The sequence below is a fragment of the Podarcis bocagei genome (genome assembly GCF_964188305.1).
Source record: "Podarcis bocagei genome assembly, chromosome: 10".
Classification (NCBI taxonomy): Eukaryota; Metazoa; Chordata; class Lepidosauria; order Squamata; family Lacertidae; genus Podarcis; species Podarcis bocagei.
Genome location: NC_138135.1, coordinates 41949537 through 41962860, shown reverse-complemented (window position 1 = coordinate 41962860; position 13324 = coordinate 41949537). Strand labels below are relative to the sequence as shown.

Sequence of the window (13324 nt, the reverse complement as noted above, 5' to 3'; positions counted from 1 at the left end):
GGCAAGAATTACACATCTCTTGGATATGGGTACAAACAACCTTCTCTTCCTCTTTGACTGAGACCTGGTTGCAGAGGATGAGGAAGAACAAGTCCTTTATTCCTCCTCTGTTGCTACTTTCATGAAAAGTACAAATCCGGTATTACCGGATTCCAAACAATGTACTGAGAGACAACGGTTGTGAAGTAGATGCAGATACCCTTCTTCCTAATTTTTTTTAGTCTTGTCTCACACTCTTCCCAGAGGAGCACACCTTGGGAATATCTGGTTGCAGGTTAGGTAGTTTTTTTGCATAACTTGGCTGCTCCCTATTCTATAAGTAATGAACAAATACAAAAACTAGGCTTCCTCAACCTCAGCCCTCCAGATGTTTTTGGCTTACAATACCCATCATCCCTGACCACTGGTCCTGGGAGTTGTAGGCCAAAAACATCTGGAGGGCTAAGGTTGAGGAAGCCTGACAAAGACTCACAAGAAAGATAGAGAAGGGATGACAATGTTAAATTGGTTGACCCAACCAACAAGAACATTTTAACACATGCCAGAACAACAGCAAAAAAGTAGATGTAGGGAGGGAAGAGAAACATCATGGTAGCAGGGTGGGAATCAACTTTTACATTAAATTTGAATTAATTTGATGTTAATTTGTTTGAAAAGCAATAAAAAGTAATTGGCAAAAAAATGAGATGTAGAAAAGTATGTATGTGAAAGTTTGTCCTATTTCTTTCAGTGGGAATGGGGAACTTGTGGCCCTCCAGACATTTTGACTCAAAATACCATTAACTGTCAGGGATGGTGGGAGCTGTATACTACATTTCCAGAGCCACAGGTTCCCTGTCCCTCATTGCACTATGCACTGAAGAAAGTCCCAATGTCTATCACCCTGCACCTCCCCAAATCAAGAACGTATTAACTATAAAATTGCAAAGAAGTGTGCATGGGAAGTAAAAATCAGCCCTTAAGTGTAGGTGAAATTCACTCAGTCAAAGAAGTCCTCAAAGTTAATTATCACAATGTGAGGGCAAGAAGAACTAGCAAACTGCAGCTTGTACAACATGAAAGACCTGAATTTATAAAGATAAACTGCAGGAATACATCAGACAACAAATTAATGAGAGATATTAACCTGCTCTTAATATTTGAGATTTGAGAATTACATTGCAAATCGCAAAAAAATTAAAAATAAAATGTTCAGAAGCGTTAATAAATTACTACAAATCTATGATAGCTGGCCAGTAATTTATGTGTTTCCATTAAGAAATGATAGTTTAGAAAGTTCAATAATAAAGCATTTAATATCGTGTCAAACAATGCAGCCACATTTTTTTTTAAAAAAGGCAGTCAACCAAAAATTCTAAATGAAAAATCTCTTCATAACATCCTGACCGTAGCCTGAAGAATTCAGAAAAAGGTTTTCCTTGTCAAGCTATTATTATTAGATTTATTAACCAACCTTCACCTTAAGGTTCTGGGGTGGATTACAATAACATAAGCAATACAAATTAAAACCAAACCATAATTTTTAGAAAGGTTTTATCAAGTGTCTTTTTCCAGCCATTTTGAAAACAAACAAACCTCCCAATTAGAACGCAATGAATATAGCTTCTGTTTAGGCATTCTAAATATTTCTATTTTGTTGTTGTCTAAAAGCAGGCTTCTCACACAGGTGTTCCATCTGGCAGCCATGTACTGTAGCCGACCAGTTTTTTTTTTAACAGATGGCATACATACTGCTTGAAGCCTGGGTCTAACATTTTGACAGGCCTGGTCTAAAATATCAGTTCAGGAGCTAACGAAATTCATTCTTGTCTATGTCTTCATGCCCAGGACCTTGATATCGGATACATTTTGTTGGACGTTTGCAGTAACAATAAGCAATATACCAAATAAAGGGTCCCAGGTCTTATTTCGTCCTGTGGCAGTGTAAAACCTATTCATTTACTCTTCAGTTGAATAATATGGAGGAAAGAAGCAGCTGATTTGTAAAATGTGCATCAGCTTCAGAGAGATGGAAGACCAATTTTTCAGAAGCAAACAATGGGTAAAGGTGCTCATAAGGAACTACTGCAACTCAAAGTTGTGGAAACTCCTAAATATTGTTTTGTGCATAACAAAGTCCCAGGTATATTGTGTATGGAGTTTGTGGTTCATCAAATAATTCCCCTTTTCCCTTCTATGGCTAGGCCTAACCCTACATTTGTCAGCTTTGCTCTGCACACAGGGCAGGGAAGATCTTTCAAAGGTTATAACATGTATAATGTGATGTCCACACTGGTCTTTTATATGGTCAAGTGAGCAAGGTTATCATCACCAGAGATGTTATAATGCATTGGCAGTGGGTTCTATGTAAAATACTGAGAAACAATACTTCACAGAAAACTGGTGTACAAACAGATGATGTACAAATGTATACTGTATAACCCATAGGGTAGCTGCTTTTCCTGATTTAGATTAAGATTTCAGTTCATCGCCACCAAAGTCTATTTGGTTTTTATTATTATTAAATGCCTCTGAACTGTCCTACAGGAACTTTGCTATTAGGCTGAACGGACTAAATTATTTCTATCAGTAAGTTTAGAACATATGAAAATCAGCTATAATTTTTATTTTTATGACAAGGAGTTCTCTAACTTGGAAGCTCTTATGCCACCAGAACTTGGCCCCATAACAAGATACCACTTATCTACCTCATCCTAATGTTTCTCCAGGGCATTATATATTACTAATTTGTTCTCAGGAAAGCAAGGACAGTTTTCAGCTATGTAGACAACAGCAACGTCTCCCCTATTGCTGTTTCCGAGTCCTGACTGTGAGTGGAACTGATTCCAGTATCAGAGTCTGTATCATTTATGTCTAGACTAGTCACTTTGTGAAGGAGATCAGTCCCTGTAAAACTCTTGGTGGAAATTTCACTGTCCTTTGCTTGTTCCTCATTAGGTGGGTGCCTGATTTCACTTTTGGCCTTAGCATGCAAAGCATTAAGCTCTTCCACAATCAGTTCATACTCCTTTTCCTTCTTTTGAAGCATCAGGTCCCTATATTTTAACTCCTGCTGGATGCAGTTTAGTTGAGAATGGATCCTTAAGGCATCTTTCATGCTTTTCTCCAATTCGTTCTTGACACTTCCTACATCGGAACTCTCCATTTCCTCCTTAGGCGGTTCCTCTGTCCTCATGTCTCCATTTCTTCCAATGTCATTAACCTCTCGTTCAATTTCAGCAGAGAGCTTTTCAATAAGCTCTTTGTGGTGCTTTAGTCCTTCTTCCACTTGTAACAACCCCTCTCCTTTGCCCGAGCTTTCTGGCATCTGCTGGTTGCTGTGAGGCATGTCTGTTTCTTCTTCAGCATCACTGGATGTCACCATTAAATAAGACTCCTGCACATAATTTCCTCCATCACCTTCAAGCTGATCTAGGTGAAATTTGGCTTCACACTGTTCGATTTCTAGATCCAGTTCCTTCATTCTGTTGATTTGCTGGTGAATGGTGTGGTCCTGAGAAAGGATCAAGTGGATGAGAGTCTCTATGTTGTCCCTCTCTTGCAGGACTCCTTCTTGTTTAAGTTTGGCCAGCTTCCGGAAGGTTTTCCTAACAATCCTCTTTTGCTTGTCCACTGGCAACATCTTCATGTAATTGGCCGGGCTCAGGTCCCAGGGTTTTTCAAGATTTGGTACGAGCTTGGCTTCGGCTGTCCTCCACAAGGGAAACGGGGGGAAGGCATCTGCCTTGACCAAGACAAAGTGCAAATTCGGCTGCTCTTCCCCCCAGGCTTTCCAGAGTCTCAGCATTTTAGTGAGAGGTGGAAGGACCCTCTCAGAACCTCTCCATTTTTCTATGATGCAGTAATCCTTGGGCTGTCCAAAAAGAAACTTCTTTTCTGCATAGGTGGCTTGATGTTCCTCAAGCAGAGCTTCAATTACTTGAGTGCAAGTTGTGCGCTTTGTCAATCCGCTAACAATTTTCTCTTCCTGACAAACCCAGACCACAATTTCTCGCTCTGTAGAACCCATCTCTTTTTCTGGTGACCTGGAATTAAAGAAAGCAAATATTATACAGAGCACTTGCTATCTCTGAAGCTTTGAACATGATACGTATTTGAGGTGTTTAAACTGTGGGTGGATTTCAACCTTTTAAAACCATCGTGGAGGGTGGGGGTGAGGAAATTCACAAGTTCAAAGAGGTTATGGCTGTGATCTGCATGCTCATTAAAGCTACTCTTTATATTAACATGCGGGAAGTAACTCTATGTAGTTTCACGTTCAATTCTTTATAGCTGTCCATGGTAGCTTGCTAGCTGATACAGAACAATTATGTATAATAATAATAATAATAATAATAATAATAATAATAAATGCAACACTTTCTCCCAAAGGAGCCCAGGAAATCTTACAGAGGAAACTGCAGCCACCTCAGTTTCTGCTCCCAGACTTTGGAACTCCCTTCCTTGATAAGCTACACTGGCTCCCTCCTTGCTGTCCTTTCGCCAGCATGTGAAGACGGTTTTATTCTGACAGACTTTGAGGAACTGACTGGTTATTTTTTCGAAATAAAAAGCTTTTAATAGTGTGGCACTGTTGCTAGCCGTACTTTAATAGACTTGCTTTTGTATTGTTGAAATTTTGTTATAGTTTAATTGCATTTTGACTATAATCTTTAGTAGGTTTTTAGCTTTCTGTGTTTTATACGTGTTTGTTTTAATTTTTGTGAGCTGCCTTGAGTCCTGGTTCTGGGAGAAAGGTAGGAAATACATACATACATACATACATACATACATACATACATACATACAACCACCAGTAGCAAGCAGGGGGAGTGGGGAGGTCACCCACCCAAGGAAAATTGCATTTACCCTAGAGTACATGGTACATAATTGGCATTATCCAGACACAAGCCAGGTCTGCTCAGCCTTGCACCCCATGTCCCATGGAGCTCAGTAGGACTTGCATCTGAGTAGACAAAGTTATTTTCAGTGGAACTTTTTCTAGAGTTCCCCCATTACTCAGAACTGCTTTCTGACAGCGAAAGCTGCTGTGGGAACTTTGTTGAAATGAAGGCTGGAAATCTTTAAAATAAATAAGTGAATACATTTGAATCCTGAACGGGCATGTACAGTGCATTGACAGCTCTTTGCTGCACTTCTTAATGCCATCCTCTTAATGCAATGCAGCAGGATGGTGCATATGTGCTGTATGTGCAAGCTTACTCGTCTCTGGATTAGTGAGGCCAATATACTCCTCTCAGGAGTAGTGCTTCAAGGTAACAAGCTTTAATTTATTATAAGGCTGATTATACATCTACAAAGTTTGCTAAGGGTGCTGAGAGTTGCTAGGAGATCCCTATTTCCACCATAGCTACAGTTCCCAGAATTCTCTGGACTGTTAAACAATTCTGATAATCGTAACTTTGTGATTCTCAAGAGAGGTTGTCCGCAATGAGCATTCTGTACATTGAAAGTGACAGACAGACAAATTTTGATGAAATTGTGGGTGATTTTGCTATGAGGAAGGCTAGGGAGAAAACATTTTAGCCTTACTGTATTTGATGGTTGTAGTTTACTTCCATTTTAAAACGATAACTTTGTAATGACAGCATAAAGTAGATTCTAAAAGTGTCACACAGGTAATCATGATCATATTATTTACACTTCCCAGGCAATATAATTTGTAAACTCAAGGTGTTTTTTTCAGGATAACATAATTACAAAAGTTTTTCAGTGTTAATTCTATGCATTTTTAAAAATCACCATGGTATTTAAGTTAACAATAACATCTTATGTCCTTTAGAGGAGAAATTGAGAATTGCAGAATTTTAAATACCCATCATCATCCTTCGCTTCACTCAATTTTATTTGCGCGTAGAGGTCCCCAAGACACCCCCCCAAAGAAAAACACAAGTGACACTTAATTTTTGTTTAAGGTTTTTGGCATAATTTTGGCCACAACTTTATTCAAATTACAGCAATGTGAGTGGTTGCTTAGGCATTGGTAGCACTAACTGACCCCGCACGGGGACAGCTCTGACATTTGCACCCCCCGCGAAGTCAGCAAGGGTAAGTCACCTGGGGAGAGAGACGGGACTGGGAACCATGCCTCACCTCTCCCCAGAATGCTCCCAGGGGCTCTTATGTGGCCCTAGCCCCTTGCCAGGGGGTTTCATACAAAAGCATGTGGAGCCCCTGAGCCCCTACATTTCCTAAGCTCCTTTGGGGGGAAGCCATGTAGTAGTGCAGATGGAGTCAGGGAGAGAAAACCCTGAAAAAGACCAATGACTTAGCATGTTCAATGGACACAGAATGCTGACACAGAATGTTGGAGGTGGAGGGAAACCAGAAAACTAGGAGGGAAGGGGTGGATGAAATGGAGTATCTTGAAAGAGGGCTTGGCCAGCTTGCTCTAATCCTGAACAGAAGCACTCCACAGCACAATGCTTCTCTGCAGGCCCCCTTGTTAATATTTGATTCTCAAAGTAACTGACATGGGACCTCTCCCAGTCAAAAGGTCTGTGGAAGGCTGCAAAAAGGCTGTGATGGAAAGGTTGACAGTTGCAAGCGGTTGTTAATCTACAAGAGAAGTCATCTTGACACAGGTCGAAGTTTAGAAATGTGAAAGTATACCAATACATTTCTCTCAGTACCCACTCAATTTACCCCTCCCTCACACACAAAACACTGGGAACTCAAACAGTGCACACTTGCAAGCCTCCTCCCACCTGTTCTGCACGCAGTCACATTTCCCATTGTTATGCTGTGCCGCACAGCTTATACTCCCCCATCCCGTTGGCTTGCTATCCAGAACTAACATTTAACTCCCTAGTTCCCATGCTGCCTTAAGGCTGTGCTGGCTGCTACATAATATTGGTAGCAGCAGCCTAATTCAAAGGAAAGCTGCAGGGATTGGGGAAGGGTTGGTGTGACTATTAAAAGTACGCTTTCTCAAATGTACCAAGTATTTTATAGTCTGAATATTGTCTATTTATGTTTTGCATCGACAGAATTAAAAATGTGTGAAGCACACAGGAACTTTTGGAGTTGCTTTATACTAAGTTCATCTTAGCTCAGTTGTCTGCATTGACTGGCTGTGACTCTCCAGATCTCTTCCAGATGAACCTGAAGATTGAAGCTGGAACCTTCTGCATGCAAAACATAGATGCTGTGTCACTGAGCCACACACCTTTCCTTGTATTTTTCACTTTTCATCCTGTTTAATGTTTATAACAACATCATGGTAGTATTGTTGTTTTGCTGATTAAAAAAAGAATGAGTTAGTGACTGTGGGTGTCACCATTGGGTGGCCCCAGAGATCTCAATCTTTTGCAGGAAGCCCTAAATATAGCTTGGCCTCTACAGTGAATGGGAGAGAGTTTTCCAGAGCCTGAAAAGGCTGACACAGGGGACAGAGAGCAAGAAGCCAGAAGAAGAAAAAAATAATTTGTTGTCCTCTCACTTTTTTATGCCCCAGGAGCTGTGTGTGCTGGGGGTAAGGATAATAAAATCCTGACAGAAACAAGTCAATGTTAGTCCCACATCCGGAATGGAAATCAGTCCAGCAAATATGATCAGTATTTGCTGTTGACACTTTCTTTCCTCAAATGATACAGATTGTTTTACGTCTCCCGCATCCCATTTGTATTATGTTACCCATGCATTGAAATGAATAGGGTAGATTAAACATAATGGAAACATTAACAAAATGATTCTGGATCTTTGGGTGACGTCTGTGTGGGCATGAGCCAATTGTGCCCAAGTCACTGTGGATCAGACCATTCCCAATCCATGTCCCTTTTGCATTTGTCCATTCCATCTCACTTTCACATCCATCTATGAATTGTTTATTTTAGGGGGGGGGATCCATATTTAAATCCACCTTTCTTTGAACAGAGAGCTGCATTGTAGCATTTCAAGACACACAAAAGCCAATGGATAGTACTGTATGTTCCATTCCCCATGTTTGTCTGGGAGGTACAGGTCATGTTGTTAATTCATATTGCAATTCCAAACAGCAAATTCCTCAGGTATTCCTAGAATTCTGCTGCATATAGAGCCAGCAGTTGTGACACACATTCACATCAGAGACTCATTGTTTTTATGCGACTCATTCGAACAGTCATGAGCTATCATGGAGGTTTTTCTACGAAAAAAACGAAGTGTTGGAGTGACCATCATTTTGGCAAAGTATAGTTCTGCATAGATATAATTGTGAAACAGTGAGCTGCAACCAATGTTAGTAATATTCAGAGTAGGCCAATTGGGTGATTTTTAAGTTTTATTCAGAATAGATCTACTGACATTAATGGTCCTAACTTAGTCATGTTAATTACTTTCAATGGGTCTACACTGTGTAAAACTTAGCGGAATACCACCCAGTGAAATTAACGGACACGATTAATTCAGACCCATTAATTTTAGCAGGTCTATTCTAAGTAGAACTTGGTTGCCTACAACCCAGTGATACTATTTTATTTTTACAGCTATCAATTTAAGTACATCGATTCATAACATAGGGAAAGGAAAGAGTGAAAGACCCAGTCCGACAACATTATTTCTGAATCTGTCACCAGATACAAAATAAATATCTGCCACCTTTTGGGATGTTTACATAGCCCGAGATGCCGTATAAATGCCATTCTGAGCTCACAAACTGGCTGTTAAAATAGAACGTATATATAAATTGCAACAGAGGCAACAGGTGAGCACTAAATGTCAACAAATTCTGAGCTGTATTTGCCTTAAGTTTCAGCAATCATAAAAAGTTAGTCCCACAAATGGAAAAGTTTCTGAAGGTGTTTCGATATTCTGTGGCTAAAATGAAAAGCAAAGTAACCCATGATGATTATGCACATTAACACAAGAGTTATCAAGTACAACTGATAGCTTTACAAATAACTAGCAGGTGCTGATAAAAAAGAGAAAGGAGCAGTCTACCAGGAACTATTCAGCTCTATGGAACTATTTGACACCTGTTTGAAATCTCACCTCCATATACCTGACCACAGCAGAAGTGGTCAACCCTTCTATTTTATCTAGTATTGATTAAGATAATAGTACAGGCTGCTGCATTGATACAGAAATCCTGCAAAGCTTCGGGGAGGATATTCTGGATGCCAAGATTTCTATGGGCTTCTATGGCTGAAAAAAATTGAATGCCACACCTCACCATGTTCCTAAACATTTATTAGTATTTTTCTCTGCTGCACAAATGAATCCATCAATTATATTGTTGTTAATTTAACCTAGGGTCATTTCCATTTGGCACATGTTTTGAATATTCATAGTAGGTCAAAATCTTTATTTCACCAACCAAAGCATCATGAAATAGGGTGAAAGGCTGCAAGTTCTCCAGAACTCTCCATCAAGTTATGGAGTAGACAAAGAACTTTTTTGGGGGGGGAGGGGTGGTGGTTGATGGTAGCACCATGAGTTTGCATCTGGTCAATGTCTTAAAATGGAAAATAGCAGGAGGCAGCAGATAGTAGAAGCCAAAGTAGCAATAGTGCCATATGATGTGAGATATTGTTATTGCATCACCCTCCTGGCTATGGTGATATTGCTGCTCCCTGGTATGGGCCAATCAGGTGTTAGCAAGGGCAGATAAGCACAAGACTGGCAGCAGGTGGAGGGGGTATAACACCTGGGCCCACAGCTGCTGCCAATCCATGGCTTCCTCCACCCTCACTGCTGCTCCACCTCATCCTTGGCAAGGGACAGCACCACTGCAGCCAGGAAGGTGGTCCAGTAGTGGCATCCCACCTTACGTAACATGAATGCCGTTTGGATAACTCTACTTTTTAGTTGGAGTGAAATTTCTCTTAGGGAATAAAGTCCAATCTTCACAAGATCCTCTTCCTCCAGTTTATGGTTCCGCTGTTCAATGGTGAAATTCAGTATTTTCCACATCACATAAAATATTTCCCCTCTATTTGCTTTTTTAAAAAACCTAGCATATCACCTTGAATTAATTTCCACATTGGTTGACATTAAGACTGCCTAGGTTTACTTTATTTGTGCTTTCCACCTATCAGAGAACCTGTGTTTTCTCCCATGTGTGAAGATCTGGTTTAATAACAGCCTTAGTAACAGCCGTTTTTTGCATTGGGAGAGATGGGGAAATCGGCTGTTGTTCTGTTGGCCACTGAATAAGGATGAGAAATTGAAGCAAATCAAATGGAACAACTGTAAGTTGCCCTTTCTATAACACAAATTGTTAATGGCTATTTTTAGGCACACAACTTTAAGGGTCATTGAGAATGAAAACCTGGAAACCTCACAAGAGCTAAATAATGGCGGGGAGCAGTAACTTTGCAAGAAATGAAAAGAGCAGTTGTAACAGGTGATTATGTGATAAAAGATTGTATCATACTCTGGCTAAGCATTTTTAAATTCCAAAGGATTCATTTTAAAATGTTGCTCTGCTTCTAAGGTGGTTGGGTGTGCATGGTATATGTCTGTATCTTTAGACAGCTTCCTGGAGCAGCTTTAATCCTAAACAGGAATAGTTGCCTAGAGAGTGGAAATATCTAAGCAAAGGATGGGCAGGAATCTGCCAGGAAATGCTTTATGCATAGGATGTCCTGCTACAGGGCAGGGACTTGTGCCAGATGATTCACTACATTCCCTTCCAACCCCACAGCTGTGCTTCTATGATATACCCACCCTAAATGAAACCTGCATTAGCCTTGATTTCCTACAGTTGTCATATGACATGCTTTCTAAATTTCATAAACAAATACCAAGAAGAAGTGTAAGGAACCTCCAACTTCAAGAATGCATGTATTGTTTTGAAGCTACAGAATGGCTAATCTGTGTCACCGTTACGGTTCATGTTAAGCACAACAGTCCCATTTTCAGTTTTTAGAGACCCACTATAAGGCTTCTGGTTGTGGCTACTGCTTTTTAGCCTGGGGAACACCTTCAATCTTTGCAAACCCTCCAGAGGTCATATGCCAGTGGTGCCTTTGGCCACCATACACTTGCACACACTCTCTCATATACATGCAAAAAAGCTAAAGGTTAAGTCTAGTCAAAGGCGACTATGGGGTGCAGTACTCATCTCACTTTCAGGCCGAAGGAGCTGGTGTTTGTCCACAGACAGCTTTCCGGGTCATGTGGCCAACATGACTAAAACGCTTCTGGTGCAACGGAACACCATTTACATGGCCCCATTCTGATGCAGATCAACTGAGAAGATTATTCATCACTGGGGATGTCAGGGGAAACTGTTCAAATGCCCTAGCAATCTGTTTCCTTCCATCAACTCAGTTTGCATAGACTTGTGCAAAATAAACCAATTGCAACACTGGAAAGTCAAACCAGATGAAAAGGTGAACGAATATCATAGCTGAATGAGACATGTTTCTACATTCCTAGTTATCATCCCCTCTGTGCTCCTCAAATGATTGATCTGATGACTTGGGAGGGAGAGATGTGCTATGTACCTCTGTCCTAGACAAATTGCTGTTGCAGACCAGCCCTTTAATCTTCTCAATAGAGGAATAATAATAATGAGATATGAATACTGAATACAATTATGGTAACAATTTTAAGTTGTACTCGAGAATGTACATTTATTTATTACCTTAAGCAATCTGGAGGAGTCTGTGGAGACAGAGGTTTGGCAAGATACAAAAAAAATAAAAATAAAAATGGTGATAATAGCTAGAGAAGGAGGCTGGCAGCTTTGGTGTCTCAGCTGTGCCAAACTAAAGAGTAATATAGGAACCATGGGAGAAACAGCAAACTTGCTTACAGAAAGAGAGAGATGTAAAACAGTGGAAATAACATTTTTTAAAAAAGAAAAGTACTCTTATTAGCACCACTTGATCTTTACTATTTTTTTCTGATAGGGACTGACCTGATCTTCCCTTATCACATAACACAGTTTTCCATGAGCTTTCACACTTCCCAAATGTTTTGATTCAGTTTTCAGTTCAAAAAGCATGCTCAAAACAAAACACATTTTAAAATGTGGTCTTAAATAGGTATTAAAGGGTGCAATCATATGATCCGTGGGAGGCCATATGACTTTGCAGGTGTTTCTGTTTCATGTCAGCCATGACACGGAGAAAGGATCACATAGAGGGGAAAGGGTATATAGGAAAAACTTGGCAGAGAAAAGGAAAAGGGCATTTCGGGGACTGATTAGGAGTGGCGTTGGATGCAGTGAATTCCAAGCCCTCCCATTATCTCAGTATGTCATGACAGTGGTAGATGGAATAAATGCCAGCCTTGGACGTGGCATACTAACCCCCCCCCAAACCTTTTACCCTGGCAGGCATGAGACTGGCTGGGCTTGGGAACTGGTAGTTCTATTGCCTCCTCCAACCTCATCGGTTTGCTTTGCCCATGAGAATTTGAAAACAACAACACATTAACACGGAAATAGGATGAAACGGACTTATGGAAAGCTGACACAGACCAGAAACAGACTGATTCACTCATCCTTAAGCACTATTAGATATTTCATATAAGGCTGATGCAAATATCTCAGCCTAAGGAGATAATGTAGTAAATTTGAATGGAAGCCCAGTAGGCAAGGTAGAAATCCATGAATAGTTACAGAGAAGATAAAATAGGAATGTAAGAAGAGGTTGCCTTGTACTTTTATAATTTCCTGGCAGTCTTCCATGTCTTGATCTGCTTTCCAAAATGGGTAGCGTACCATGGCCTAAGGTGTTTTTGTTTTTTTGGTTTTTTTAACAATAATTACACTTCAAAATGAAATTTGGTAGACAATAAGGAGTATTCACTGACACAGCTCCAATTCTAAAATAGAATCTCAGTGGCTTATTGTTCCATATTTGATTATGCAAGACAGGGTGAGCCTTGGATGACCATTATGATAATCTGATATGCTGTCCTTTGCTTAACCAGGAGTAGTGTCAACAGCAATTGTTGTTGAAACGAAAGCTATTGCAGGAACAGATGTTCTCAAATTCCAGAAGGCTCCAAGTTCAATCCCTGAGAAATACCCCTGAAACTCTGGAGAGTCACTGCCAGAGTGTAGACAGTACTGAAGGAGATGGAACCAATAGTCTGATTCAGTGTAAGGTAGATTTCTGAGTGTTTCCAAAAACTCTGCCACCACAGTAGCTGGATAGGATTGGGACATGTTTCTGTTGCAGGTTCAATCCCTGGCAAACCATGGAGAGATGGTGCTAGTCAGTGTAAACAATACCAGTCTAGGTGGATCTATGACAGGATTCCTCAAACTTGGCCCTCCAGATGTTTTGAGACTACAATTCCCATCATCCCTGACCACTGGTCCTGCTAGTTAGGGATCATGGGAGTCGTAGGCCAAAAACATCTGGAGGGCCGAGTTTGAGGAACCCTG

At 40.5% G+C, this 13324-nt stretch overlaps 1 protein-coding gene across 2 annotated transcripts in view; it reads right to left on the bottom strand.

The window, feature by feature from the left end:
• Nucleotides 1-1046: 1046 nt before the first annotated feature.
• Nucleotides 1047-13324, bottom strand: part of RASSF9 (Ras association domain family member 9) — a 35193-nt gene continuing 22915 nt past the window's right edge. For both annotated transcript variants that reach the window (XM_081211931.1, XM_081211932.1), the window contains exon 2: nucleotides 1047-4025. In XM_081211931.1, coding sequence (XP_081068057.1) covers nucleotides 2759-4025 — 1267 coding nt within the window. In that variant the 3' untranslated portion in view covers nucleotides 1047-2758. The remainder of the gene's footprint in view (nucleotides 4026-13324) is intronic.